This window comes from Chiloscyllium punctatum, chromosome 9 (genome assembly GCF_047496795.1).
Source record: "Chiloscyllium punctatum isolate Juve2018m chromosome 9, sChiPun1.3, whole genome shotgun sequence".
NCBI lineage: Eukaryota > Metazoa > Chordata > Chondrichthyes > Orectolobiformes > Hemiscylliidae > Chiloscyllium > Chiloscyllium punctatum.
Genome location: NC_092747.1, coordinates 60,690,340 through 60,717,103, shown reverse-complemented (window position 1 = coordinate 60,717,103; position 26,764 = coordinate 60,690,340). Strand labels below are relative to the sequence as shown.

The 26,764-nt window shown below is 39.3% G+C and overlaps 1 protein-coding gene across 3 annotated transcripts in view; it reads left to right on the top strand.

The window, feature by feature from the left end:
* The window catches only part of gab2 (GRB2-associated binding protein 2), a 328,164-nt gene extending 302,377 nt beyond the window's left edge, over positions 1–25,787 (top strand). Inside the window, exons 5-10 of one of the 3 annotated variants that reach the window (XM_072577664.1) lie at positions 1,031–1,125; positions 9,186–9,471; positions 16,396–16,486; positions 17,280–17,382; positions 18,188–18,307; positions 19,323–25,787. In XM_072577664.1, the coding sequence (XP_072433765.1) occupies positions 1,031–1,125; positions 9,186–9,471; positions 16,396–16,486; positions 17,280–17,382; positions 18,188–18,307; positions 19,323–19,463 (836 nt within the window). In that variant the 3' untranslated portion in view covers positions 19,464–25,787. Of the gene's footprint in view, positions 1–1,030; positions 1,126–9,185; positions 9,472–16,395; positions 16,487–17,279; positions 17,383–17,636; positions 17,829–18,184; positions 18,308–19,322 lie in introns of those variants that run through there. The other 2 variants (XM_072577663.1, XM_072577665.1) reach the window with 2 other exon arrangements.
* Positions 25,788–26,764: the final 977 nt, after the last annotated feature.

The window sequence follows — 26,764 nt, the reverse complement described above, 5'->3', positions numbered from 1 at the left end:
GTAGACTGCAGTCTGTTGGTGATATGACACTTCTTTGAACGCAAACTGTCAGACAATAGCAATATTGTGGTTCTGTGCACTGGAGCATATGTTATTTACTGCAATACAGAACTGAAAGATATAGCTTTTAAGACCCAAACATGTGCCAAGTCACTGATTGCTCTTGCAGATCTTTAAGAAATTACCAAGCAAGGCAAATGCTTTTCTGATTGTGAGAATATTAAAATACCAATTCTGTCTGTGTGCAGATAAGTGAGAGTGGCATTGATTGTAATTTGGAAACAGGTCATGCACTGTCTTTGTGGTCTGGGGGAGAAAATCTATCGGGAAGAAGAAGAGAAACTAAGGGACCAACAGAGCAATACAATAATGTTTAAACTGCACTGAGACCAGTGTTAAACTTATTTGAAAGTCAGAACTCAAGGTGTTAAGATACAGGCATTTTCCTTGGTGGGAACTATTCTTAAGTGGCCAATGTAACTGCAACAATCAGCAGAGACCGTGGTTAGCCCTATTCATCTGGGTTCCTGCAAATTTTATTTCAAAGGTTCAATAGCAACTCAGGCAAGCCCTGAGCAAATTCCTGATTTATGAGTCTGTTGTAATGGATTATATTTTCTTAATGACAAGATTCATGTGTAACTCATTTAACAAGCAAAATGGGTATGTACAATGTACATTTCTTATGTAATTTATTCTTTTGAGATTTAATTTTGCAATGATGTTTCAGGTTTAATGTATGGTTCTATAAAATGGAAGTGCTCTGAGTCTCACTAGGTGCAGCATACATCAGAAGTTCAGACTTGCACCATTTACCATTTTGCTCTCAATGGCTGAATTTGAAGTTCTGATGTGCTCAATTTTTGATTTTGTTTCCGGCGGTTGAGTGTTCTCACCAGGAATATTAAATCAGAACATTCACCCTTCTGTGTATCTTTCTGAAGAAGGGCTGAATTACTGTGTTTAACTAAAAAAAAACATGGTCCCATTTCTCTATGATTCAGTCTTGTGTAAAATGTCTTCCAACCAGCTTCTTCATGTGAAACATATGATTATCCCCGTCACGCTACTAATAACGAAGGCCTCTCGGTGGAGTCTGTTAATGATGGATTCAGCTCTTACTTGGTAAGGAACATTTTTTTAAAAAGTGTGTTTACAACTTAATGGCTCTTTATATTAATTGAGATGTATTACTATCCTGAACTTCTCAGTCTCTCTCTCTCTCTCTGGCAAATTTTGTCTCTTGTTAAGAACTCCATAAAAACCGATGAGTTTAAAAAGAAATTCAAATTTCCAGTTAATGACTGAAAAGAGTGATATGACAAGACTTTATTTTTAAGAATTTTATGGGAACAAATGATTAAAAATGCTGAACTCAATACTTTCTGTAGGCAGCTTGTAGTTTAAACAATAGAAAGTAAAAATTCCCTTTTATACTTGTTACTCAACACTCCCTCTCCGGAATTAAGGCAATGTAGCAAACAGTCCACAGAGGTGCTCTCAGCTTCTGATATATTCACTGTCCCCTCTTTCACTGAAGAGTAATTTTAAGAGTTCACCCATCAGTGCCTTCCTTAGCTGAGGGAGAATTACCGAAATCCAGGACCTGCAGTGAGACCTGCCCTATCATTTCGTTCCTGCTGGCTATGCAAGGATAAGTCATTTAGTCATAGTCTAAAGACTGTTTCCCTCTCATACCTGGCTGTGGAAGTGCACTAACTCAAGCAGTTTGTTCTCTGCTAACCACACAATACTGCTGTCTCTCTGAAATTAATTCATTTGTAGGGAAGCCTAACATCTGATCTCAAAAGTGGCTTCTACTACATTCTTCCTCATGCATCTAGGTAGAAATGCTGATCACCTGTTTTTGATCCAAAATGTCTCCCATTTTAGAAGTAAATGGACAGATTGCAAAACAACTACTTAAAACCTAATACTGCCAACAAATTTTGGGAACCTTGCCACACTCAGAGTCTACCCACTGAAATTTGTCGCCATTGTCTTCAGCCATGTGTACCTTACACCATCATCCCAGTATTGATGTCTGAACTCTCTTTGATCTTTACTATATCAAACCTGTTGTAGGACAGAATTTGCACATTATCCCCTCCATTTGAAAAATGCAGTTCCAAATGATGAATTATAAGATTGTTTGAACAGCATAAAACCTTGTGTTTTGAATTTTGCTGTAATTTATTTAACATACAAACAATTGCACTTCATTCCCCCCCACCCCCATTCTTCCAAATTCCAATGAGTATAGTCCCAGTCTACTCATTCTCGCCTCATAAGACAATCCTTTCAATCTGGAATCAACCTAGTGAACCTTCACTGCACCCCCTCCAGTGCCAGTACATCCTTTCTCAAGTAAGGCGTCCAAACTTGTACACAGTACTCCAGGTGGGGCCTCACCAGCACCCTATACAGCTGCAGCATAACCTCCCTATTTTTAAATTCCATCCCTCTAGCAATGAAGGAGAATATTCCATTTGCCTTCTTAATTACCTGATGTACCTGAAAACCAACTTTTTGTGATTAATGCAGAAGGACACCCAAGTCCCCCAACACAACTGCAATTTTTCACTATTTAAATAATAGTCTATTTTGTTGTTATTCACACCAAACATAGATGGCCATCAGGTTTACCAATATTGTTCTCCATCTGACAGACCCTTGCCTATTCACTTAATCATTTCTATAACCCTGTGCCAACATTGTTTCCTCTGCACACTTTGCTCTATCAATCATTTTAATGTCAGCTGCAAACTTTGACACAGTACATTTATTGAGTTATAGAGATGTACAGCATGGAAACAGACCCTTCGGTCCAACCCGTCCATGCCGACCAGACATCCCAACCCAATCTAGTCCCACCTGCCAGCACCCGGCCCATATCCCTCCAAACCCGTCCTATTCATATACCCATCCAGATGCCTTTTAAATATTGCAATTGTACTGGTCTCTACCACTTCCCCTGGCAGCTCATTCCATACACGTACCACACTCTGCATGAAAAAGTTGCTCCTTAGGTCTCTTTTATATCTTTCCCCTCTCACCCTAAACCTATGCCCTCTAGTTCTGGACTCCCCTACCCCAGGGAAAAGACTTTGCCTATTTACCCTATCCATCCCCCTCATGACTTTATAAACCTCTATAAGGTCATCCCTCAGCCTCCAACGCTCCAGGGAAAACAGCTCCAGCCTGTTCAGCCTCTCCCTATAGCTCAAATCCTCCAACCCTGGCAACATGTTTGTAAAGCTTTTCTGAACCCTTTCAAATTTCACAACATCTTTTCTATAGGAAGGAGACCAGAATTGCACACAATATTCCAACAGTGGCCTAACCAATGTCCTATACTGCTGCAACATGACCTCCCAACTCCTGTACTCAATATTCTGATCAATAAAGAAAGCAGACCAAACACTTTCTTCACTATCCTATCTACCTGCGGCTCCACTTTCAAGGAGCTATGAACCTGCACTCCAAGGGTCTCTTTGTTCAGCAACACTCCCTAGGACCTTACCATTAAGTGTATAAGTCCTGCTAAGATTTGCTTTCCCAAAATGCAGCACCTTACATTTATCTAAATTAAACTCCATCTGCCACTTCTCAGCCCATTGGCCTTGGTTCCCAACTCTAAATCATCCATGCAAGTTGTAAACAATTACAGTCCCAACACTGATACCTGAGGCACACCACTAGCCACTGATCTCCAAACAGAAAAAGACCCATTTATCCCCACTCTTTGCTTTCTGTTGGTTAACTAATCTTCTATTCATGCTAATACATTACTCGTAACACCGTACACCTTTAGCTTATGTAGGGCAGCCTTTTGTGCGGCACCTGGTCGAATGCCTACTGGAAATCTGGATACAACCACATCCATTGGTTCCCTGTTGTCCAATGCATTTCTAATATACTCAAAGAATTCCAGTAAGTTAGTTAAATATGAGCTGTAATATATCTGTACAATTTTAGGAATGGACAACAAACGACAGTTTAGCTAACAGCACCCACATTATGTAAAAGAAATAATAATGCGGTTATCAGTAAGTTCGCTCTCTGTCTCTCTCACATTTTCAGTCACTTCTCAATCTTTCTGCTTGTCTGCCCCCAGTCCTTGTTGCCACACCCCATTGTTGCTGGTCTTAAAGCTCTTCATATTAGTTCCTAGTCGATATATCTGCTAGAATTCCTTGACGTCTTGTAAGATATTAATTAATGGGTTCAGTGCCATTTGTTATGGATTTATAATTAAATGCATTAAATTGTGTAATTCATTGGTCATTCAATGTTGCTACTTCAGCCAGACACTTAGGTGATGTCACAACAGTACAATTTTTGATAAGATGCTTTGGCCAGGAAGGAACGATACTTGACTCAAGAAAAGGAAGAAAAGATGAGACAATTTGCATGATTTGGGGAATTAAAGGATACAGAACAGGGCAGGAAATGGATTTGAAATGGATAATCAGTGACGTTAGTCATGAAAGGGCTCTCTGCTCCAATGCAGCACCCACTTCTCTGCTTCTTAGGATATATCTCTGGAGTACTAAAAATAGGGAGGTCTTGCTAAAGCTATAGAAGACATTGTCTGACCACAGTTGGAAGACGATACAGAGGAACCATGATTACCCGGCATTCAATTATCCGACAAAATCGCACAGTCCCAATGCTTGGCTAAACTATGTTATCTGGCATTCAATTATCTGGAATTCGATTAACCGAATGAAATACTCCCCATTGGTGTGCTTCGGATAATCAAGGTTCTTCAGTAAACTGTTTTGGTTCCCTTATCTAAAGAAGAATAAGCTGGAATTAGAGACTGCCTTTGGGTGTGGAAGGACTGTCTTCTAAGGAGAGGTTGAGTAGGGCCTATACTCATTCGAATTTCGAAGAATGAGAGGTAACCTCATTGAAACATGCAAGATTCTTAGGGGATTTGATAGGGTAGATGGAAAAATGTTGTTTCCTCTTATGGGAGAGTCTAGAACTAAAGAACAAAATCTCAGAATAAGGAGTCACATGTTTAAGACAGAGATGAGGGGAAATGTTTTCTTTTAGAAGACAGTGAATCTTTAGAATTCAATACCATAAATGCCTGTTAAGGGTGAGTCAGTAAGGATATTCAAGGCAGAGAGGGAATCAAGAGTTATGAAGAAAAGGCAGGAAAGTGGAGTTGAGATTATCAGATCAGCCATGATCGCATTGACTGATGGAGCAGACCTGATGGGCTGAATGGTTTCTTATCTTCCTACATATTATAGTGGGCGGCACGGTGGCACAGTGGTTAGCACTGCTGCCTCACAGCGCCAGAGACCCGGGTTCAATTCCCGCCTCAGGCGACTGACTGTGTGGAGTTTGCACGTTCTCCCCGTGTCTGCGTGGGTTTCCTCCGGGTGCTCCGGTTTCCTCCCACAGTCCAAAAATGTGCAGGTCAGGTGAATCGGCCATGCTAAATTACCCGTAGTGTTAGGTAAGGGGTAGATGTAGATGTAGGGGTATGGGTGGGTTACGCTTCGGCGGGGCGGTGTGGACTTGTTGGGCCGAAGGGCCTGTTTCCACACTGTAAGTAATCTAATCTAATTATGGTCTTATCATAGTGGAAGACACCAGCAACATACCAAAATACCAAGAGAGTCAGGGGGCAGAGGTGAGTCTAGTGACCATCGCTAGGAGAAGGTGCTTTCACAGAGAGTGTGGAGGGGGCCTGCTCTGTAGTGGAGTTGTTGACTGAGGAGATTTGGTGCAGTGACCCGGGGTGGGGTTCTTTTATCCAGACAGGCCAGATGTGCCGTGGTCCTTCCATGACTCTTCCTGGCCTGGATTTCCAAGGATTGAAGTGAGCCAGCTCGAGGGGAGGATGAGGGCCAGTCACCTCTGCAGAAAATTGCTGAGGCACCTGCGTGTGGCTCCTCCGCCATCTGAATACCTCGCTGTCACTGTCCTGTCTCCAGGTGAGGACCATGGCTGCTTCTCGGCTGATGTGCTCAGCTCACCAGCTGCAGCTGTTAAACACACAGCAGGCAGAAGGAGTCTCACAGCCTCAGGTCAGAGGCAGTGTCCGATGCAGCACGCCAGAGGGCCTGGTGAATTCAATGCTCCATTTCCGTGCTATGACCAATGGTGGGACCTGGATGTCTCTGCATTCCCACAGGATCCAGTCCCCAGCAGGGTGAGTATCCTCTCCTCATTAGGAGGGAAGGACAGGAAATCTCCCCTCCCCCAAATCTGTTTGCTTGTCTCTGCCCTGGTTTGAGTTATAGGGAGAGGCTGAATATGCTGGGGCTTTTTTTCCTGAGAGTGACAGAGATTGACAGATGACTTTATAAAGATTTATAAAATCATGAAGGGCATGGATAGGGTGAAGAGCCACGGTTTTTTTCCCTAGAAAGTGGAGTCCAAAATTAGAGGGCATAGGTTTGAGGTGAGATGGGAAAGATTTGAAAGGACCTGAGGGGTAACGTTTTCGCATGAGGATGGTGCATGTCTGGAATGAGCTTCCAGAGGAAATAATGGAGGTATGTTGAGTTACAACATTTAAAAGGCACCTGGATGGGTATATGAATAGGTAACATTTAAAAGGAAATGGGCCAAATGCTGACAAATGGACTAGGTCAGATTGGGATGTCTGGTCAGCGCGGTTGAGTTGGACCGATGAGTTTGTTTCTGAGCTGTATGACTCTATGTCTTCTCCAGTATTGGCATAAAATGGACAAATGGGTGAGCACAAGGGTGTGGCACAATTGTGGGGCAAGATGTGAAGCATTCTGAGGGAGTGAGGAGGCAGAGTTAGTGATGTGGGAGGGCGTCAGGGTAAGGGAAGCATGCAATAGAGGGGCTGTCAGAGCAGAAGCCTTGGTGGGAGGAGGGTACAATAGCAGGTATCCAGTAAGTGCGAGGCAGCAGGGAGTGACAATGGTATTTACCTTAATGGCATGGTGAAAGTCATTGATTGTCTTTCAGCACTGCCAACCAATCCTCTGAACCCTGGACAGTGTACCAACCCATGACCAGGCAGGCATGGTGTGCTCCTCCCTTCTCTGGGAAAAGGATGGCCTCCTGTGCATTACCATGTCAACCAAGACCTCCACGTTCCTGCTGGTGGACCTCAGTGTCATCTTGCCCTTATCAGCCATCTCCGTCCACTCACCAGTCATGAGCAGGGCAGGTGCCAGATGCTCGTGTCCCTCCACATGCACCTTTGCTCACGAATGTGGCATGGCTGAAGAAATGCTGGTCTGAAGGCAGATGTCCAGTTAGTGGCATGTGGTAAGATGACATGGAGAGACAAATTGGTACTCCCCAATGGGTCAGCAATGGAATTAAAGCAGTGATTATGGAAAGATCTGGCAAAGAAACTCATCTCGCCTCACAAGATAGTTTCACTCAACCAAACTCAACCCAACCCACATTTAGCCATAAACCATACAACTCTGCCAACAATATTAAAATGGTATGCGGCAAATTTTGTCTGGATAATCAGCTTAGTGAAAGGTGGACATGTGAATGGCAAGACTTGACTAAACCGAGGAACAGGGAATCAATATCACTAAGTCTAGAGATAATAAGCATAAAGGCCAAACAGTTTTGGATGAGTTTACATTTGTGATGGATGAAGCTTAGGAGGCTGACATTCTGCTGGAATTGTTTGTCTCAGATTGGACACAATATTGCACCCGAGGTGTAACCCATGATTTATAGCAGTTTAACACACTTGCGTTTCTATCCTTCTATTTATGGAGCCTTGTCAAATTGTCTTGCCACCTTCAAAAATATATTGCTTTAAAACCCTCAGTGTCTTTGTTTCACCTCCTCCAATGCCAGCATTTTTTTTAAATGTTGTCTGCTTTTTGAGAATTAGCATATATGAATAATATTTAAACATCTCAAGTGTGTGTTAGAGTATCAGAAAGTACCAGTGGCCAGATGAATGACTAAAGAGTGTGAGAAGCATTATTATTTTCCTTTTGAACACACTTGCCTGCAAGTCAAATCAAGACTCTGTATATTTTGTTATACATATAATTAGTTGGAATTTTATTTTTCTCGTAATTTTTTGTAATTTCTGTGAATGTAATATAGAGTTGAACTTCCTATACAAATAAAGAAGTTTTGTAATGGGCTGCAACATTCCCTACAGATTATTTCCTAACTTTATCCCTGCCTCAGTTTATCTATGGAAACCCTCATACTTGTCTTTGTTACCTCAGAGGAGAAAGTGAGGACTGCAGATGCTGGAGATCAGAGCTGAAAATGTGTTGCTGGAAAAGCGCAGCAGGTCAGGCAGCATCCAAGGAACAGGAGAATCGAGGTTTCGGGCATAAGCCCGAAGAAGGGCTGAAGAAGGGCTTATGCCCGAAACGTCGATTCTCCTGTTCCTTGGATGCTGCCTGACCTGCTGCGCTTTTCCAGCAACACATTTTCAGCTTTGTTACCTCAGAGCTGACTACCCTCTTGCGAGCACCCTCTATAAAGTTGAGATCATCCAAACTCTGTCCTAACCTACACCAAGTCTCTTTCATCTATTACCCCTTTGTTTTCTGACTTCTGTTGGTTCCTGATTAAATAATGACTTGGTTTTAATGTTCTCATCATCGCTTTCAGATCTCTCTAATGCTTTACCCTTTCCTATCTCTGTAATGCCCTTCAACATATCTCCTGTAATTCTGATCTCTTCAACACTCTGAATGTTAATAACTCCACCTTTGGTAGCCATGCCTTCCTGGTTAACTAGGCTCCATGTCCTAGAAATCCCTTAGATACTTTTCTGGCTCTTTAGCTTTTTTCTCACATAAGTTCTTTAAAAATTACTTGACCAACATTTTGTTTATCTGACATAATATTGCCTAATGTGACTTGGTGTTAAATATTGCTTTATAGTTGCTGTGAAGCATCTTGAGATATTTTATTACCTTAAAAGTGCTATATAAATTAATTGTCAATTAATTTCACTCTTTATTTGCCCAGTTGTCACTTTGCACCTGGAATTTATCAACTTTTCTGCCTAATTTGTGATCCCTCTTCTAAATTAAAGCATTGTAAGACATTCAAGAAACATTATGTTAATTCACTAGCATTCTAGAGCAACAAATCTAAAAATTTCTAAATATAAGTTATACGAGACACAGTTAAACATATCTAGTTCTGGTTTAAAGGACGTTGGAAATTATATATGTTCACAGAGATCAAAATGTACGTCATCCCGCTCAGAAAGTTTGGAATCCGAAGATAATTATGTGCCAATGAACCCAGGTTCCTTGTCTTCATTTGTTACAACCACTGCAGAGAGTTGTCAGGATGTCTACATACCCATGAGTCCTGGTCCGCACCACTTTGACTTCCCTGGATTCTCCTCAGCCACATTCCCCACACGCAAAGGAAGTACAGCCTCTCTCTGCCACAAACCCATCTTGCCTGGAGATTTGCTGCCACCTCCAGTCAACCGTAATCTCAAACCCGACAGAAAATGTAAGTTCTATCAGTTTCACATACATTGATCTGGAAAAATATACCTTTGTTGCATCAGATGTACAAATATAATATTTCAACCTGTGCTGTTATGGTCATAAAAATGAACAACGATGGAGAAAGTCAGCAGGCCTGGCAGCAACTGTGGAGAGAGACACAGAGTTAACTTTTCAGATCATGATCCTTAATCAGAAATCAGACTTTCCATTATGAGAAGAACTTTCTGGCCCCTGTTCTTACTGTGTTTTAGGTGGAAAGGAACATAAAAATGCTTCCCTCCCCAGCTTTCCTGCCAATCCCCTACCTGAAATAGGATTGATATCAGCAGCCCATCTGACATTTTTCAAAAAAATAATGAAATGAGACAATTGAGCTTGTCAGCAAGTCATTTAACACAAATATTACATCTATCATAAAATGGACTGTGTGAGCAGAGAGATGGGAATTCAAAGGGTGTCCCTTTTAACCAAAGGCAGGAGTGAGGGGAGGATACATCCTTCAGGTGATGCTCTATACACATGAGGGCATCTCCACCCCAGTGTCTGTTCCCCTCCCCACCATTGTTGGGTGGTCACCAAAACTACATTTCCACCACCCCATCATACTACCACCACCCCTCCCCCCAACACTCCTCAAAGCTCCCTGCCTAAAAGACCTGGAACTTACCTTGGTCTGAGATCCATCCTTTATCTTCATGGGTTTCCTTCTAGTCCCCTCAGTTCTGTCATTCCTCAGGCTGCTTGTAGTGCCAACCAATCATACTGGCTGGCAGCTCTTGAGGGCAGGACCTCGTCCTACTGAGGAATGGAAGTCCAATTCTCACCTCCTTAAGGTCACCCAGTTAGAATTATGGCTGCAGAGCAAGCATGTTTAGTGTCAGTTCATTTGAGACTGAGTGTTTTTGCAGGAGTGGGCATATACGAGATATAAACCCCAACCAATCACTGTAACGTTTAGTCCCATGTGTTTGATGCAAGATCGTGACCTGAAACGCTAGCTCTATTTCTATCTCCACAGATGCTGCCCAACCTACTGATTATTTTATTCTGTTTCCATTTCTTATTTCGAACAGTTACAGTGTTTTGATTTTGGTTTTGGGCTGTTTCAGTGATCAACACAGCTCACAAACAATAATTTTAACTCCTACAGTTACAGATCAAGTTACAAGTACTTTCAAAATTACTTTCAAAAATATAATCAAGATGCGGCTGTCACTGGCAATCCCACGTTAATTGCTCATCTTTATGGTAGGGTCAAGCCTTGATCTTCAATCAATTCACCGTGATGGTGCCATGACATTAATTAGGATATACCAAAATGTTCAAATGAAATAGCAATAACTTGGAGCATGACTTCCATAATCTCACAGCAAAGGCAATGTGATTAAAAGCTATTCACAAATTACGTTAATGCACCTGGAGATAATATATTTTCATTACACCAATGGAGTGCAGAATGATACTGGAATCTGCAACAAGGACACTGACAAGAGAATTGCTTTCTCCTAGATGGTACTGGATTGCTTGAGTGTTGTACACATTCAGGTTAATAATGAACATTCAATCAAACTCCTGAAACTGCTAATAGATGGTGCAGATCTTAAAAGAGGATTCAGCCTGTGCCCTGCTGCTGTAATCACCTTATTGATCCTTTTGAACATATTAAGTTACTAACTATCAGTGGAGGTCCAAAGATATTAATTATTTGGGATTCTGTAAGAGTCAAGGAGATGATTGGGCTTTTTCTTCTTTGCCTGGCACCAATAAACACAATAATGATCAACTGATGCTGTTTGCCCACTGTAATTTCACCCACTGAGGGTCATCCTCTCAGTAAAACATAGTTTTGCTATGGTTCCTGGTAGTATATGTGATTGATGTTGAGGGCAGCTATTCTCACCTCTCCTCCGTCATGAGAGTAATCTCTGACTTTGTACTCTTGCTGGAGACCTTGCCAGCTGGAAGCCTGTGCTACAAATTCAGGTGTGTGTGAGACAGAATGAATGGCTGAAAGATTATGCACAGTCCATGCTAAGGTCACAAATGCAAACTGCTGACTGGCAAGATATCCAGCTGGAATTTTAAAAGTACAAACTTTTCTCCTTAGGTGTGCACCATATTATTTGTTTGTTATGTTGACTTATGAATTTACATAATCACATAATTGATGCATAATTCTTGATTCTAAGTATTTACACTGTTTGAATAGCTCACTCCTTTGATTATTTTAGAAGTACTGAAATATATTAAACTTCCATCGCAGTACATAGAACATAGAACATAGAAAAATACAGCGCAGTACAGGCCCTTCGGCCCTCGATGTTGCGCCGACCGAAGCCTACCTAACCTACACTAGCCCAATAACCTCCATATTCTTATCCAATGCCCGCTTGAATGACCATAAAGAGGGAGAGTCCACCACTGATACTGGCAGGGCATTCCATGAACTCTCAACCCACTGAGTAAAGAATCTACCCCTAACATCTGTCCTATACCAACCTCCCCTTAATTTAAAGCTGTGTCCCCTAGTAACAGCTGACTCCATACGCGGAAAAAGGTTCTCACTGTCAACCCTATCTAAACCCCTAATCATCTTGTACACCTCTATCAAATCGCCCCTAAACCTTCTTTTCTCCAATGAGAACAGCCCCAAGTGCCTCAGCCTTTCCTCATACGATCTTCCTACCATGCCAGGCAACATCCTGGTAAACCTCCTCTGCACCTGTTCCAGTGCCTCCACATCCTTCCTATAGTATGGCGACCAAAACTGTACACAATACTCCAGATAAGGCCACACCAGAGTCTTATACAACTGCAACATGACCTCAGGACTCCGGAACTCAATTCCTCTACCAATAAAGCCCGTATGCCATATGCCTTCTTCACAGCACTATTTACCTGGGTGGCAACCTTCAGAGATCTGTTTACATGGACACCAAGACCCCTCTGCTCATCCACACTACCAAGTAGCCTACCATTAGCCCAGTAATCCATCTTCTTGTTACTCCTACCAAAGTGAATGACTTCACACTTAGCTACATTGAACTCCATTTGCCACCTTTCTGCCCAGCTCTGCAACTTATCTATATCCCGCTGTAACCTGCCACATCCTTCTTCGCTGTCCACCACTCCACCGACTTTCGTATTATCCGCAAACTTGCTCACCCAGCATTCAAGCCCCTCCTCCAGGCCATTTATAAAAATGACAAACAGCAATGGTCCCAAAACAGATCCTTGTGGAACACCGCTAGTAACTGCACTCCAAGATAAACCTTTACCATGAACTACTACCCTCTGTCTCCTTCCAGCCAGCCAATTCCTAATCCACACCTCTAATGCACCCTCAATGCCATACCTCCGTAATTTTTGCAGTAGCCTACCATGGGGTACCTTATCGAACACCTTGCTAAAATCCATATACACCACATCTACTGCTTTACCCTCGTCCACTTCCTTGGTCACCTTCTCAAAGAACTCAATAAGGTTTGTGAAGCACGACCTGCCCTTCACAAAACTATGCTGACTATCCTTGATCACATTATTCCTATCCAGATGTTCATAAATCCTATCCCTTACAATTGTCTCTAAGACTTTGCCCACAACAGAAGTGGGACTCACTGGCCTATAGTTACTAGGGCTGTCCCTACTCCCCTTCTTGAACAAGGGGACCACATTCGCTATCCTCTAGTCTTCTGGCACTATTCCTGTAGACAACGACGACATAAAAATCAAGGCCAATGGCTCCGCTATCTCCTCCCTAGCTTCCCAGAGGATCCTAGGATAAATGCCATCAGGCCCAGGGGACTTATCTATTTTCACCCTTTCCAGTATTCCCTGGACCTCTTCCATACATACCTCAAAGCCATCCATTCTAATCACTTGTGACTCAATATTCACATCAGCAACAATGTCCTGTTCCTGAGTGAATACTGACGAAAAGTATTGATTTAGTGTCTCTCCAATCTCCTCTGCCTCCACGTACAACTTCCCACTACTATCCTTGACTGGATCGATACCTACCCTAGTCATCCTTTTATTCCTGACATACCTATAGAAAGCCTTAAGGTTTTCCATAATCCTACCAACCAAAAACTTTTCATGTCCCCTTCTCGCTGCTCTTAGCTCTCTCTTTAGATCCTTCCTGGCTACCTTATAACTCTCAATCGCTGCTCTAATGCATTGAGCACCTTTCAAATTACTGTAATGTTTCAATCTACAGTCTACAGCTCTGTTAATATCACAGCAATAATCAGTTAAAAGTGCCAGAAATGTATGATGGTGATATAAGCTGGCAACTGTTTACCATTCTTTCATTGACTAATTATTAAAGATAGTAGGTTATTACAAAGATTAACACTGTGGTCAAAATAGAAAATGAAGGAAATCAACCCAAATCCATTGCAAGTGTGATTGATCTACTATTATCACCAACATGCCCAGTCAAAATTCTTTCCCATCACTAATTGCCCTTGAGAACTACCTTCTTGAGTTGCTGCAGTCTGTATGGTGTAGGTACACCTACAGTGCCTTTTGGAAGGGTGCCACGTTTTTGACCCAATGCCAGCTAAGATTTGATGATGTTTGTTGTGTGACTTGGAGGGGAACTTGCAGATGGTGGTGTTCCCATGTATCTGCTGCCCTTGTCCTTCTGGGTTCGAGAGTTTGGAAGATTCACTTGAGAAGTCATAGTGAGTTGCTGCAGTGCACCTTGTAGATATTGTTGTCAGTATGCAGCAGTAGTGGAGGGAGTGAACGTTAGATATCTGTGGCAGATGGAGTGTTGGTCAAGTGGGCTTCTGTGTCCTGGATGGTGTCAAGCTTCCTAAGTGTAGTTGGAGCTGCACTCATCCAGGCAAGCAGAACTTTTTCCATCATTCTCCTGTCTTGTGCATTGTAGGTGGTGGTTAGTCTTTGGGGAATCTGAAAGTGAATATTCACAGCAGAGTTCTCAGCCTCTGATTTTATGAGAATGATGGTTTAAAACATAGAATGAACTATTTCTCAAAATGAGCAAATAGCATAAAAATTATATATTGACAGTCAGCACCAGGTGGCTGAACAATGTAAACCTGTAATAGACAATTGCTTTAATTCTTGTATCAAGTTGAGAATTAATTGTGTCTTTAATGAAAAATCATACTATTGTCATTTGATCAAGACATTAAGAGATCGAAATTGATCCAGATAAAAAATGAGAGCATAATACCTAGTGAAGCTTTGTCGGTATCCCACGCAACTGTCTAACAGAGATGTCAGATTTCCTGTATATAAAATGAAGGGTCCTAACTTTGTTTTCAAGGCCTTGCAGAAATTCAATTTGATTGAGCACAACAAGAACTAAATCTGCTCCCCTTGAGATTAAACGATTGAGCAATGCCTAATCAAAAATTGCTACTTTCATGTGTTCTGATTGTATTCTACTTCTCATTTTTTTATTTATTTGTAGAACGCTTTTTGTTTAATATAATTGCTATGCTCCCTGACTAGGAGAGCGCTGAGATATTGTTACACAATATCTGACTCTCCAGTACAGGACCAAGGTTGCCACCAGGAAAAGTAGACATACATTTGGTTCTCAGCTAAATTCCTAGTTCTTTACAGCTAACCCAACAACAATTAACATCCCTGTTTGATTTGAAGTCATGTGTTTATCACTATAACTACTTCAGTCAATGGCTTTCCTAAACTGTAGGAAAATTATAAATCAACATTTCTTATGTTTTGGAAATAAACTGAGCTCCTTTTTCGAATAGTTTGGAGCTTGTGTTCTTTGTGGTATCACTTATGTGTTAAGATGGTGTTCAACCATCTTATAGATTTAGCATTTGTTGTTCTTTGGCACTTGTGGATTTGTAGCACACATCATAGGCAATGCACCTTATTCAGGTATGCATATTATTCCTTCTGTGGCACTATCCTTAATGCTCATGGTCACTTCTTTCACCTCAAGGTTCAATCTGCAGCTCTTCACATTGCTCAACTCCAGCATAGCAAGACCTCTGTTTCTGTGAGGAAGAACATGCATTGTAATGACTGTTTGATTTGGATTGAATCATAATTCCTCTGCATCCTGTTAGCATGATATTGAGTGTTTTTCAGAACCCCTTGGATAGCCATTTTCTTCCAAATGTTCAGAAAAGACCTTCAGATGTAGGATGGCATTATTCTGTGCTCCAGTACCATTCTTCACCTTCAGATTTATTATTGTGGGCTTATCAATTTTCCTAATATGAGTGGTTGTTTGAATTTCTTTCTGTAAACTATCAGATCTGGACATTTTATGCAAATTGTAAGATACACCCATTGGAAAATCACCTTCCAATCATATGACGAGAAGGTCTGGTATCAGTATATACAAAGGGTTTCAATGGGACAGTTGGATGCTTCCAATATGTTGAATATAATATCATTGTTCACCAAGCAAAAAAAGCTGTGATTCAAGCTCCATGTAAAATACCAAAGAAATTAAAAGGAAAGCTTAAAAGAGAGCTCGAAAGGGCAGAAGAAAAGAAAGTGATTGCTAAAGTCACAAAATCTGTAGATTGGATAAGTTCCATCATGGTGAGAGAGAGACCCAGTGGATGGCTAAGAATTTGTCAGGATCGCAAAGATCTTAGCCAAACTGTAAAGAGGGATCATATTGTTCCGATAGTGTATTGTGTTGTCAAAGTCACCAGTATCTATGTCTAGGTTGTATAGGTGTTTTGGTTTCTTTTCCTACCTTTCGGTGTGTTGATCTGGTTCCGGTCACTTGTCTATCACCATTTTCCTTGATTCCACACATTTTCCTAGTGATTGGCCTTTCCACAAGGTGTCTGCAGAACATCTCGTTTAGACAGAAAGTTGGCCATTTTGAAAAGGTTTGTGTTAACAATGTTTAATTATATCATACTCAGCAATTGTGTGATTATGGTTTATATTTCAGCCAAACAAGGTCCAATGGAATCGCGAAACCATACATTCATTGACGAGCTTCCCTTCAAGTCTCCTGTAACCAGATCTTGGTCCAGGCCCGTGTAAGTGACCTTTTAAAAATAAGTCCAGAAGATATTGGCAGTCACTTCCAAAACAAGTAAACCTTTGGGGAGTGAAACTGTTTCCAGCTAGCAACACAAAATAAGCTTATAGTGAATCAGCAGCCAACATTTCAGCAGTTTATTTATACTTTCCATCAACTTGGAATTGCTAAGAGTTTGAATTTCAATAGAAGGAGCAGACATGGTGAAAAAAAAGGGTGAGCTATTTGTCATGTGGTTACTCAGAAATAATGACTTAGACAAATTTTATCGCCTTCCCTCTGTCTACAAATTGAGGGCATTGGCACAAAAATGATGATTCCCTTTCAGAGATTCTGGAGTAAATCATCATGTTTATTTTAATATATTTTGTGCAGCAAACTGTATTTTCTTGGGCAAGATTCACCCAGTGATTTCTTCCTCCCTTTTGCAGAAATGCATTTCTTCTGTCATGTATGGTTGTGTAGAGAGACAATTAAAAATGTCTGGGAAATTTGATGGAGGTTCAGTGCATTGCAACCTTGGTGTTATGAAAGATCTTTGATTCTTGGAAGTGTGATGGAAGCTGGTTCAATTGAGGCATTCAAGGGGCCATTAGATGCTATTTGAAGAGAAACAATGTGCAAGGATATGTATGGGGGAAGGGTAGTAGAATAACGCTGAGTCATAATGCTCTTTGGAGTACTGTTGCAGATATGATGGGCCAAATGGTCACCTCCTGGACCATAACATTTTTGTGATTCATTGTTAGTGTTTTAGTTCTTGAAAGAAAGTTGTATTTTATTGATTCTAGAGCTGCTGTGAACCCCATTTCTTCACAAAATTGCCGCCCATTATCAACACAAAGTGTCACCAGCACTGACTCAGGAGACAGTGAAGAAAATTATGTTCCAATGGTAAGTAATTAAAAACATGATGCTCCAGCAGATCATTTGTAAGTTACAAACTAAACAGAAATTGGTTATACTAACATACAAAATGATAACCATGAAGAGATCATTTGGCCCAACAAACCTATCACACACAATACAAATTTATTATGCACAAAAGCATTAATATTTTCATTGAAGAATGCAAGAATTTCACAATTAGTACAAAGAGCTTGTTATTCCAGTTTGATTTTAAAACTTACTACTTTCACACTTCTTAGAGCTCACCACTATCATGAAGATTCTTGTTCATAAAGGGCAGGAGTAAGGCATCTTCTTCAGCCCCTCCCATCAGAAGACTTGAGACCTACTCTGCACATGATGTGCACTGTGGAAGTAGGAATCTATCCACCTACTAACAGCATCAGTTTTTGTGCGAATCAATAAGCCTCTCAATAATACAGGGCTCCCAAAGCTAACAGACCGTGGCAATCAAAGTTGCAATTATTGTCCCCAGTGTCTGTGTCACAAAGTGTTGGAACAAGCAATTACCATTACTTGATCTACTGAAATTGAGGTGAGTTCACAATGATCCAGATGCATAGGGTGCTTCAATGTTAGACCTGCTGAAAACAGCTTTATTGACTCTCTTCACAAAAGTCTACCTTTATCCTGTGTCTTTCCATAACTTCAGAATTACCAAAGAACTTTACAGCTGCATGTTGAATTAAGGAAGTTTATCATGTTCTTGTTATAACTAAAATCAGTAAGTCTGACTTCATTGTGATAGGAAACATTTATCTTTTTATTTCATTTACCCGCACAACAGCAGAATCCAATTTCTACCTCTCCAATGAATGCTGTGACTGGCAGCCCTGGTGCAAGGAAGCCTGGGAGTGTGGATTATTTGTCTTTAGATTTTCAGCCGAGCTCTCCTGGTCCTCATAGAAAGGTAAAACCTATAGTTTGTCTATTTTAGATCATTTGGTTCTATTTTTCATAGTAAATGTTCGCTGGATTTAAATATGTTGGGTTGAGCATTACACAATTATTACACTATTGAGTATAGGTGTTGGGACATCTTGTTGCAGCACAAGACTTTGGTGAGGCCACATTTGAGGTACTGTTTGCAGTTCTGGTCGCCCTACTATAAAAAGGATACTATTAAACTAGAAAGATTGCAGAAAAGATTTACTAGGATGCTACCTGGACTGGAAGGTTTGACTTATAGGAAGAGGATGGATAGGCTTCCCTGGTTCGTAGGAGACTGAGGAGTGACCTTATAGAGGACTATAAAATTACGAGACGTTTAGATAAGGTAGCGAGCCAACAGCTTCTCCCCATGGTAGGGGAGTCTAAAACTAGAGACCATCGGTTTAAGGTGAGAGGGGTGAGGTACAAAAGGGTCAGGATGGGCAATTTTTTCACATGAGAGGTGGTGAATGTATGGAACAGGCTGGCAGAGGTATTCCTGATGAAGGGCTTTTGCCCGAAACGTCGATTTCGTTGCTCGTTGGATGCTGCCTGAACTGCTGTGCTCTTCTAGCAACACTAATCCAGTATTGGCAGAGGTATTGGTATTGGCGAGTATAATTTTGTCTTTTAAGAAACATTAGGACAGGTACATGGTTGGGATAGTTATGGAGGGATATAGACCAAATGCAAGCAAATGAACTAGATAATAGTGATAATGGGCAAGTTTGGCCAAAGGGCCTATTTCCATGCTGTAGATCTCTATGGCTCAGCTTCCATTTTTCCTTCTCATTCCCTTGCCAGTTTTATTCTTATGGACTTCCAGTGATCTAGATTGTCCAGTCTTAGTCTACTTCAGTACAAAACCCAATGAGGGCAACTATCAAAAATTAACAAAGTTATTCTTTTTATGTATATGTAAAATATAGCCAATTTCATGTTAATTTGTGATAATGGAACAAACTCATTTAAATCTATCTCCTGTCTCGAACCAGCCTTCCACATCCTCAGTGACATCAGATGAAAAAGTAGACTATGTACAAGTGGATAAGGAGAGGACCCAGGCTCTACAGAACACCATGCAAGAGTGGACTGATGTGAGACAATCCAGTGAGCCTTTGAAGAGTCTGAAATAGCAATATAAAAGGATAAACAATGGAAAGCAAACTATTGCAGTTCTGTAAAAGATGAATCTGCACTTTCTGTTAAACGATAATATGTCAGAATGAGGGAAGAGGTATTATTTCTTGAATTGTCTCAAAATTTTATAGATAGCTTTCGATCACTTTTTGATATAACAGCCACTTCATTGTACCTGTTCAAACAGAAAGCAATTCTTCCACATGTTCACGCTGAAAAAAGCTTACAAAGATAAGGCAGATTTTACTGTGCTCAAATATTTGCCGCATCTAAATATCTTCTGTTATACTTTGCTTAACAAACACCTGTGGTAAGAGTAAAGAATAAAATTGTTAGCTACTTGATTAAGGATTTTGAGAAGACTAACTATTTTTGTCATACTGTTTATTAATGTCTTGAAAGCTGGTATACATCTGAAACACAGCAGCAGAATATTATAAATTGTGAGTGAACTGAAGTAAATCATTTCAGCAATAAAAACTGAAAATTTGGAAAATCTCAGGAGGTCTGGCAGCATTTGGAGAGAGAGAAACAAAGTTAATGTTTTGAGTCTGGTTGTGACTTCTTCAGAACCTCAGAGTCATACTGGACTCGAAACATTATCTTTGTTTCATTCTCCACAGATGCTGCCAGACCTGCTGAGTTCCTCCAGTGCCTTCAGTGCTTATTCTGTATCTCCAGCCTCTGCAGTACTTTAGTTTTACAATTTTTTAATACCCTGTATATCAATAACTGCTGAAAGAAAAACAAAGAGCTAGGTTTTCAAATTGCCATCCAAATCTAAAACTGTTGTGTAGACCAATCTTCTGATTGTAAAAATGTCCAATTTCACTTGCATTGATTTCAGCTGATATGCAAAACCAGGTTTACACCCAGCAGCAAGTTGGAAATGTACCCCTTACGACTGAGGGTATCCTGTCTCTTAAAGTCTGAGAAATGTAGTCACGAATGAATACTTCTACTCCTTCCAATTATCATAGCAGAATTTTATTAGATGTCGGGAAACCTTCAAAATGAAATTGCAGGATACCCTAGAAATGTGGGCAACTTTCAGTGGACTCATCGGCAACAAACTCATGACTTCACAATAATTATCAATGTGACTTTAATACACTTTCTAAAGTACATTTTTAAAAATAGTGTGGTAAATGTCTGCAATCTCAAAAATTGCTGGAAGTCTCATGTTTATTCACCATATTGAACTGAGATACAAAATAGAATTCATGTGAAAACTATTTATGATATTTAATAAAAAGTTCTTAGTATGAATCTAAAATGATACATACGTTATTTATGAATGGTGAAATGATCCTCATTTGAAGTGGTGTCACTTACAAACCTTTCTTAACAAACTTAAAAGGTTTGAATAATTTTATTCTGTCTTAACAAAGAAAAACAAAGCAAATAGATGTGAAATAACTGAAATAGTGACTTATTGGAAAATCTTTTGATAAATTATAAGCATATATCCATTTTTGCCAGTGCCATAAAGTACAGCTGCATTTCTAGATTTGAAGAATGTGACGGAGAAATAAATAGTGTTATGTTGATGGAGATGATTAAGAAGGATGGGAGGATGATTGAGTGAATTTTGAATACTAGAATGGAAAGGTTGGGCTGAATAACTTGCTTCTATTCTGTATATTCTATGTAAATAGTACTTCACAAAAATATCCCTTAAAAATAATTACCCTTTCAGTCAAAGCCTCATGATCACATCAGATAAGATCACAAATTTAAACAGTCTTCCTTCAAATACATTTTGTATGAGAGACAAACTAACAAAGATACATATTTCTTCGAATCCTGATAATTCTGTGTAAACAATTTCAATAGATCTTCACAAAATAAGCAAATTCTCAACCAGTTGAAATACGTACATTAATCATATAAAATAGATTTGGAAAAGTATTAGATAAATTCTTAAATCACGGAACAGATAATGACTGATAAGCTAGCCAGATGTGCAGTAACATTAGAAGAATTTGCAATGATCAGCTATTTGTTCATTTTCATTATTGTATCCAATCCTTCCACATCTGCATCCCCTTGCAGGATGGTCTTAGAGATTCTTGTATCTTCACTGAACAAAAATCCAACCAATCTCCACCAACTACCATCTGCCCAGCTGACATTGTACCCGAATTAAATGCCTTCTACTCCATCTCCATTCACTTTCTCCAAGTAATGTGTAATTTTGGAGCTATCTGCATGGATCCTTGTTGTGCCTATTTTCTTTGCAGGAAATTGGGAACATTCTTTGATCCAGTTCTCTTTTCACAATCTCCCTTATTCTCTTTTTCAAGTACATTGAAAGCTTTTATGCTGTTAACTGCTCTTGCCCTGAGCTAGTCAACTTAATTCATGTTAATTCTCATTTAAACTCGCCTCTTGTCTTTTCATATCCTATTCCCCACCTCCTCCCTTCCTTTCCTTGACTTCTCTCTGTATTTCTTGAGATAGACTATCAAGCAATATTCACTCTGAGTGTACTGGTTCCCACAGCTGCCTTGACTATACTTTCTCACACCTTGTATACTTTAAGGACACAATTAAACTCTCCCAATTTCTCAGATTCCATCCTGTTCATTGATGCAGCATTTTCAATTCCAAGTATTTTCAATATGCCTTCCTTTCTCCTCAACTTGGACTCCCCATCATGATTGGCCAGACCCTCAATTCCATTATGCTATTTGACATCCTCTCACTTCTCCCACTTCCTTCTAGAACAAGAATTGTCTTGCCTTGGCAATCACCTTCCACCTCACAAACTGTGTATTGAAAGGATCATCCTCTGCCAAGTTTGTCAACTCCAGCACGTTGGCACCTTCAAATACAACTTCCCCAACCCTCTCTTTTCAGTGTTACATAGGGATGGTTCCCTCTACTATTTCTTCACCCACATCTCAGTCACTCCAACACTCTATCCCATTGTACCTTTCCATGTGAGCACAGGGCCATACAATACCTCTTAGCCTCATCTCTTGTCACCATCCATGCTCCAAACATTCCTTTTAAGAGAAACAGCAATTTACTTGTACTTCTTCCAATTTCAGAACCATATTCACTGCAAATGATGTGGTCAATAAGAGGGAAATCAAACACCAAGTGACCACGTTACAGAACCTAAGAGATAATAAATAGGATTGGGATAGATTAAATGGACTCTTCTAAGTTTCATCTGTTAATCCAATTATAGGAAATCTTAATGCCTCAACTCCACTTCCATGCTTGCTCCTCATATTGCTTGATTATCTGAGTCCTGGATTCTGAAATCTTTTTGTAGCTTTGTAGTTATTTTCTCACTATTTAGAAAATACTCTATCTTTCTTGAGTCCAAAATGGATGGTCTTATATACATGGGCAATGAACTCAATTTGCCAACTAAGTTAATTGCACTATATTCCTTTTCAACTTCCTGCTATCATTGACATTACTATGGTGTCACCTGCAAACTTGGATATACAGCTCTCCATTTCTTAATTTAAGTCATTATAAAAGTTGAGTCTTCAGACAGATCCTGGGTAATGCCATTTTTCACATTATACCAATCTGAGTGCATAAGATTCAATCCCACTTTCTGGTAAAAGTAGTAGAAACATCTGCATGAGATGATATTCTTTAATATTATTGGTATTTAAAGTTTGTTTATTTCTCTTTCAACAGCAGTTGATGACATTCATCAATAATATATTCAAAATATATGTACCACTGGATATATTTGTACTCAGGCTAGATGTTCCAACCATTGGAATGTAATGTGCAAAACATCTAAATTATCACTGAGTGACAAACACCAGTCTGATGCAATTTCTACTTTAATGCAGTCTGGATTAACAGTAAATTACTCAAGTAGTTTTTCCACCACTTAAGTAAAAATTGAATATTGTGGGTCAAAACATGTTATAGGATATCTAGTAGTTAATTTAAAGTTTTTCAATAATGACAGAATGAAATAAAATGAAGACTGAAACTTATAGGAGACACAGTAACTTTTCAGTAAAATTGGACTCAGAGTGGTTTGAATTCCAACTTTTTAGTTTAATCCCCAATATTATAATTTTAACTCATTTTAGCCTGGCTTAATTTCCTCGTTAGTTGGGTCATGTTACAAAGAAGAGGGTTTTAATTCTGCAAGTGGCAAAATAACAAGACTGCTGAGCTCTGTATCCTGTCAGCTATAATGGAATAAGCATTCAAGGTAGCCATGAAAAATTCCATTCTAGCTTGTCCCATTGTCCAATTTGAAGGTATAACTGTATGTAGAAAATAGAAACAAAGAATCATTCAAGACAAAAGCAAGCCATTTGGCTTATCTTTAAGCCAAACTGGTTCTTTAAAAGCACTATACAATTAGTCCCACTCCCTGTCCATTCACCATAGCCTGACAATTGCTTCCTTTTCAGGTATACAATTTCCTTTTAAAAGTTAATGTTGAATCTGCTTCTGCCATCTCTTTAGGCAGCCTGTGCACTCCAGCTTCTAACAATTTGCTGCAGAAAAGCTTTTCACCACTACTGCCTTTGCTAATTTTCTTAAACTATGACTTGTTTTCTCTGGTTACTAATCTGCCTGCCAGAGTTTAAAGTTCTCTTATACTCGCTCTACAAAACCCCTCTTAATTTTAAACATCTCTATTAAATCTTCCCTTTAAGGAGAAAAATGTAATCCCAGCTTTTCCAGTCTCTCCACATAACTGGAGTAGTAAGATGATCTAGAAAGGGGAAAGAAATGTCTTCATTCTGTCTTATATTTGATATCAATTCATATCACTATTTCTTTCTCAATTTGAAAGATATGAACTGTTGATCAAATTATTCTATACCAGCCAAAGCAACACATTAGCATTCTCCAATTCTAGAACAAAAGGAAGAAATTAAATAAGTTACAAAATCAGTTACAGCAATCAAATCTAACAATTAATTTACCTTTTATTGTTACAGTTTCACAGATTTATTCATCATTTTGATGCTTCAAGACAATTTGCTTTACATGAACAGTAGTTTGACTCAAAAACAAAATGCTAATTTAAATTGCTGTCTATATTTTAGTTTACCTATCCCCTTAACACAGCATTACAGGTGTACTTACAGTTAGTAAGTTTCTGTAATGTGGAACAATTGTGTTAAAAGCTTTAGGATACAACATGTATCATTTGTAATTATTGCAGATTCAACATGTATCATTTGTATTTACTTTAGTTTAGTATTTCCTTAACATCCATAAGTACTTCTGATTTTCTATGAATGCCATTCTGACCCCAAGTAAGTATAAACTTGCATAGAAATGCATCCTACCAGAAACTCAGGACTTTCTTGGAATCATAAACCATTTGGATTATATTTGCACTATGTAGAAGATCTGATATTCTTTGTTGGAGAACTGAATTTCAAAGGTCTAAAGGGATTATTGAAGATTTACAATAGAGCTAGAAGGATATTAGTGAGATGAACTTCACCAATCATGAATTACAAATCACAAATGGTGAATGGACAAGTTTATTCACAAGTGTCTTAAGTTCATTATCCTCCTTCTGTCTATTGTGTTGTTTTACTGCAGGTAATTTATTATAACTGTGTTCAAATCAATTAAACACTGAAGGCAGTTAAACTGTTTTGATGTTACAATGCCATCGGGGTAGTTATTGAGAACCATAAAAAGTATTTTTCCCATTGTAGAATGTATAATTATATTTTATTTAATACAAATTTTGTCCGTTTATGTAGTATAAATGCAACGTAGCAATTATAAATAAAATATTGTGAAAAATGTACATATTTGATTTAAGAATCACAGATTTGGATTTGCTGTGCACCCTTTTTTACTGCCCCATGTTGCTTTAATGCATGAGATACTGTATATACTATAATCGCACTTCAATATACTGAAGTAAATATTTACAAATTTTCCCTTGCAATACTTTGACCTTTTTTGCCTAACGTAGATTTTTCTCTCCAGAAGCAATGATGAAATACTATTTAATAAGGACCAAAGGGCAGTGGTTTTGTGTAATAATTTATTTGAAGTTTGCCTGTTTCTGTCTACTTTTGACATTGCATCATGGTAGTAATTAAGTCAAATACAGGATTAAGGAAGTGTTTCAATTTTATCTTGTGACCAAAATAATCCCAATAAGGTACTTATTACAATAACAGAAAATCCACAAACAGATCTACGACTGTATTATTGCATAAACGATAACAATTACTATGTTAGAGGCTGCTTCAGGTCCTAATAAGCCTCTGTGCTGTTTCAATACACAATTTGCTTTCTTGTTTCTGCACACTTTGTAGACAACAATGTGATGTGTAGTGAAAATAAATCTCAATGCTGAAAATGTCAGTATGTTTTAATTCCACAAATTAAATGCAAGCAGGTACTGCATATAATTTGTTTCTTCAAAAGACATTTAGAGAGTAAAAAAAACAGGATTAGTCTGGTAATCATAAACTGGGGAACACAGTTGCCACAACTAACTTTCTACAGCTTCCTGATTTAAAATGATAGTGGCATTCAGACCACTGTTGCTGAATTGTTGTTTGCTTCAGCCCAGAATTGTGTAAGGCAACTAGTACTAAACTCTCTTAAAGGTGAAGTGCATCTGACTGAGATTGGTTCAAGAATAATTTAAGTGGATAAAAGTATTGAGGGGTCTCCAGTATGGATTGCTATGGTTCAAGAGGCAGCTCATCACCACTGCATGAGCACCTCTGCAATAAATATTGGGCCAGCCAGCAATGCACACATTCCATGAACAATTTTTTTAAAAATGGTTATTTTTTGCAGAACCCTCAGGAGAATCTATCAGCCAGTTCTGTGTCACAATTCACAATGGGGGATGAACATGGTAGAAACTGAGTAAGAGCAATAAGTAGCAGGTCTAAATAAGGATTAGAATTAGCACAGAATTGGTGGGCTGAAGGGCCTGTTCCTGTCCTGTATTGTATTCTTGCTTGAAGTGACTGAATAGCACGAGTGGTTTCTCCCTGTCAGAGGAAGGTGCATACAAATCATTCTGTTCTGCTAAAAAGTAAATCCAGGCAGTTTTTTGGATATCATGCTATCAGAATCTGTTAGAAAAGGGATCTTCATTTACTCATTAAAGTTGCTCTGTGAGATGACCCCAGAAAACCTCTAATAAAAAGATTAACTCCAATAGTTGATTACGCAAGTTATCTTAGCTCTGAACATAAAGATTTAACCATTCACTCCAGACTGCCAAAATTTAAACTGCAACAACATCTTAATGGACTGCACTGCAAAGTAAAAAGAGTTCAGATTGTTTGAAATCATACCA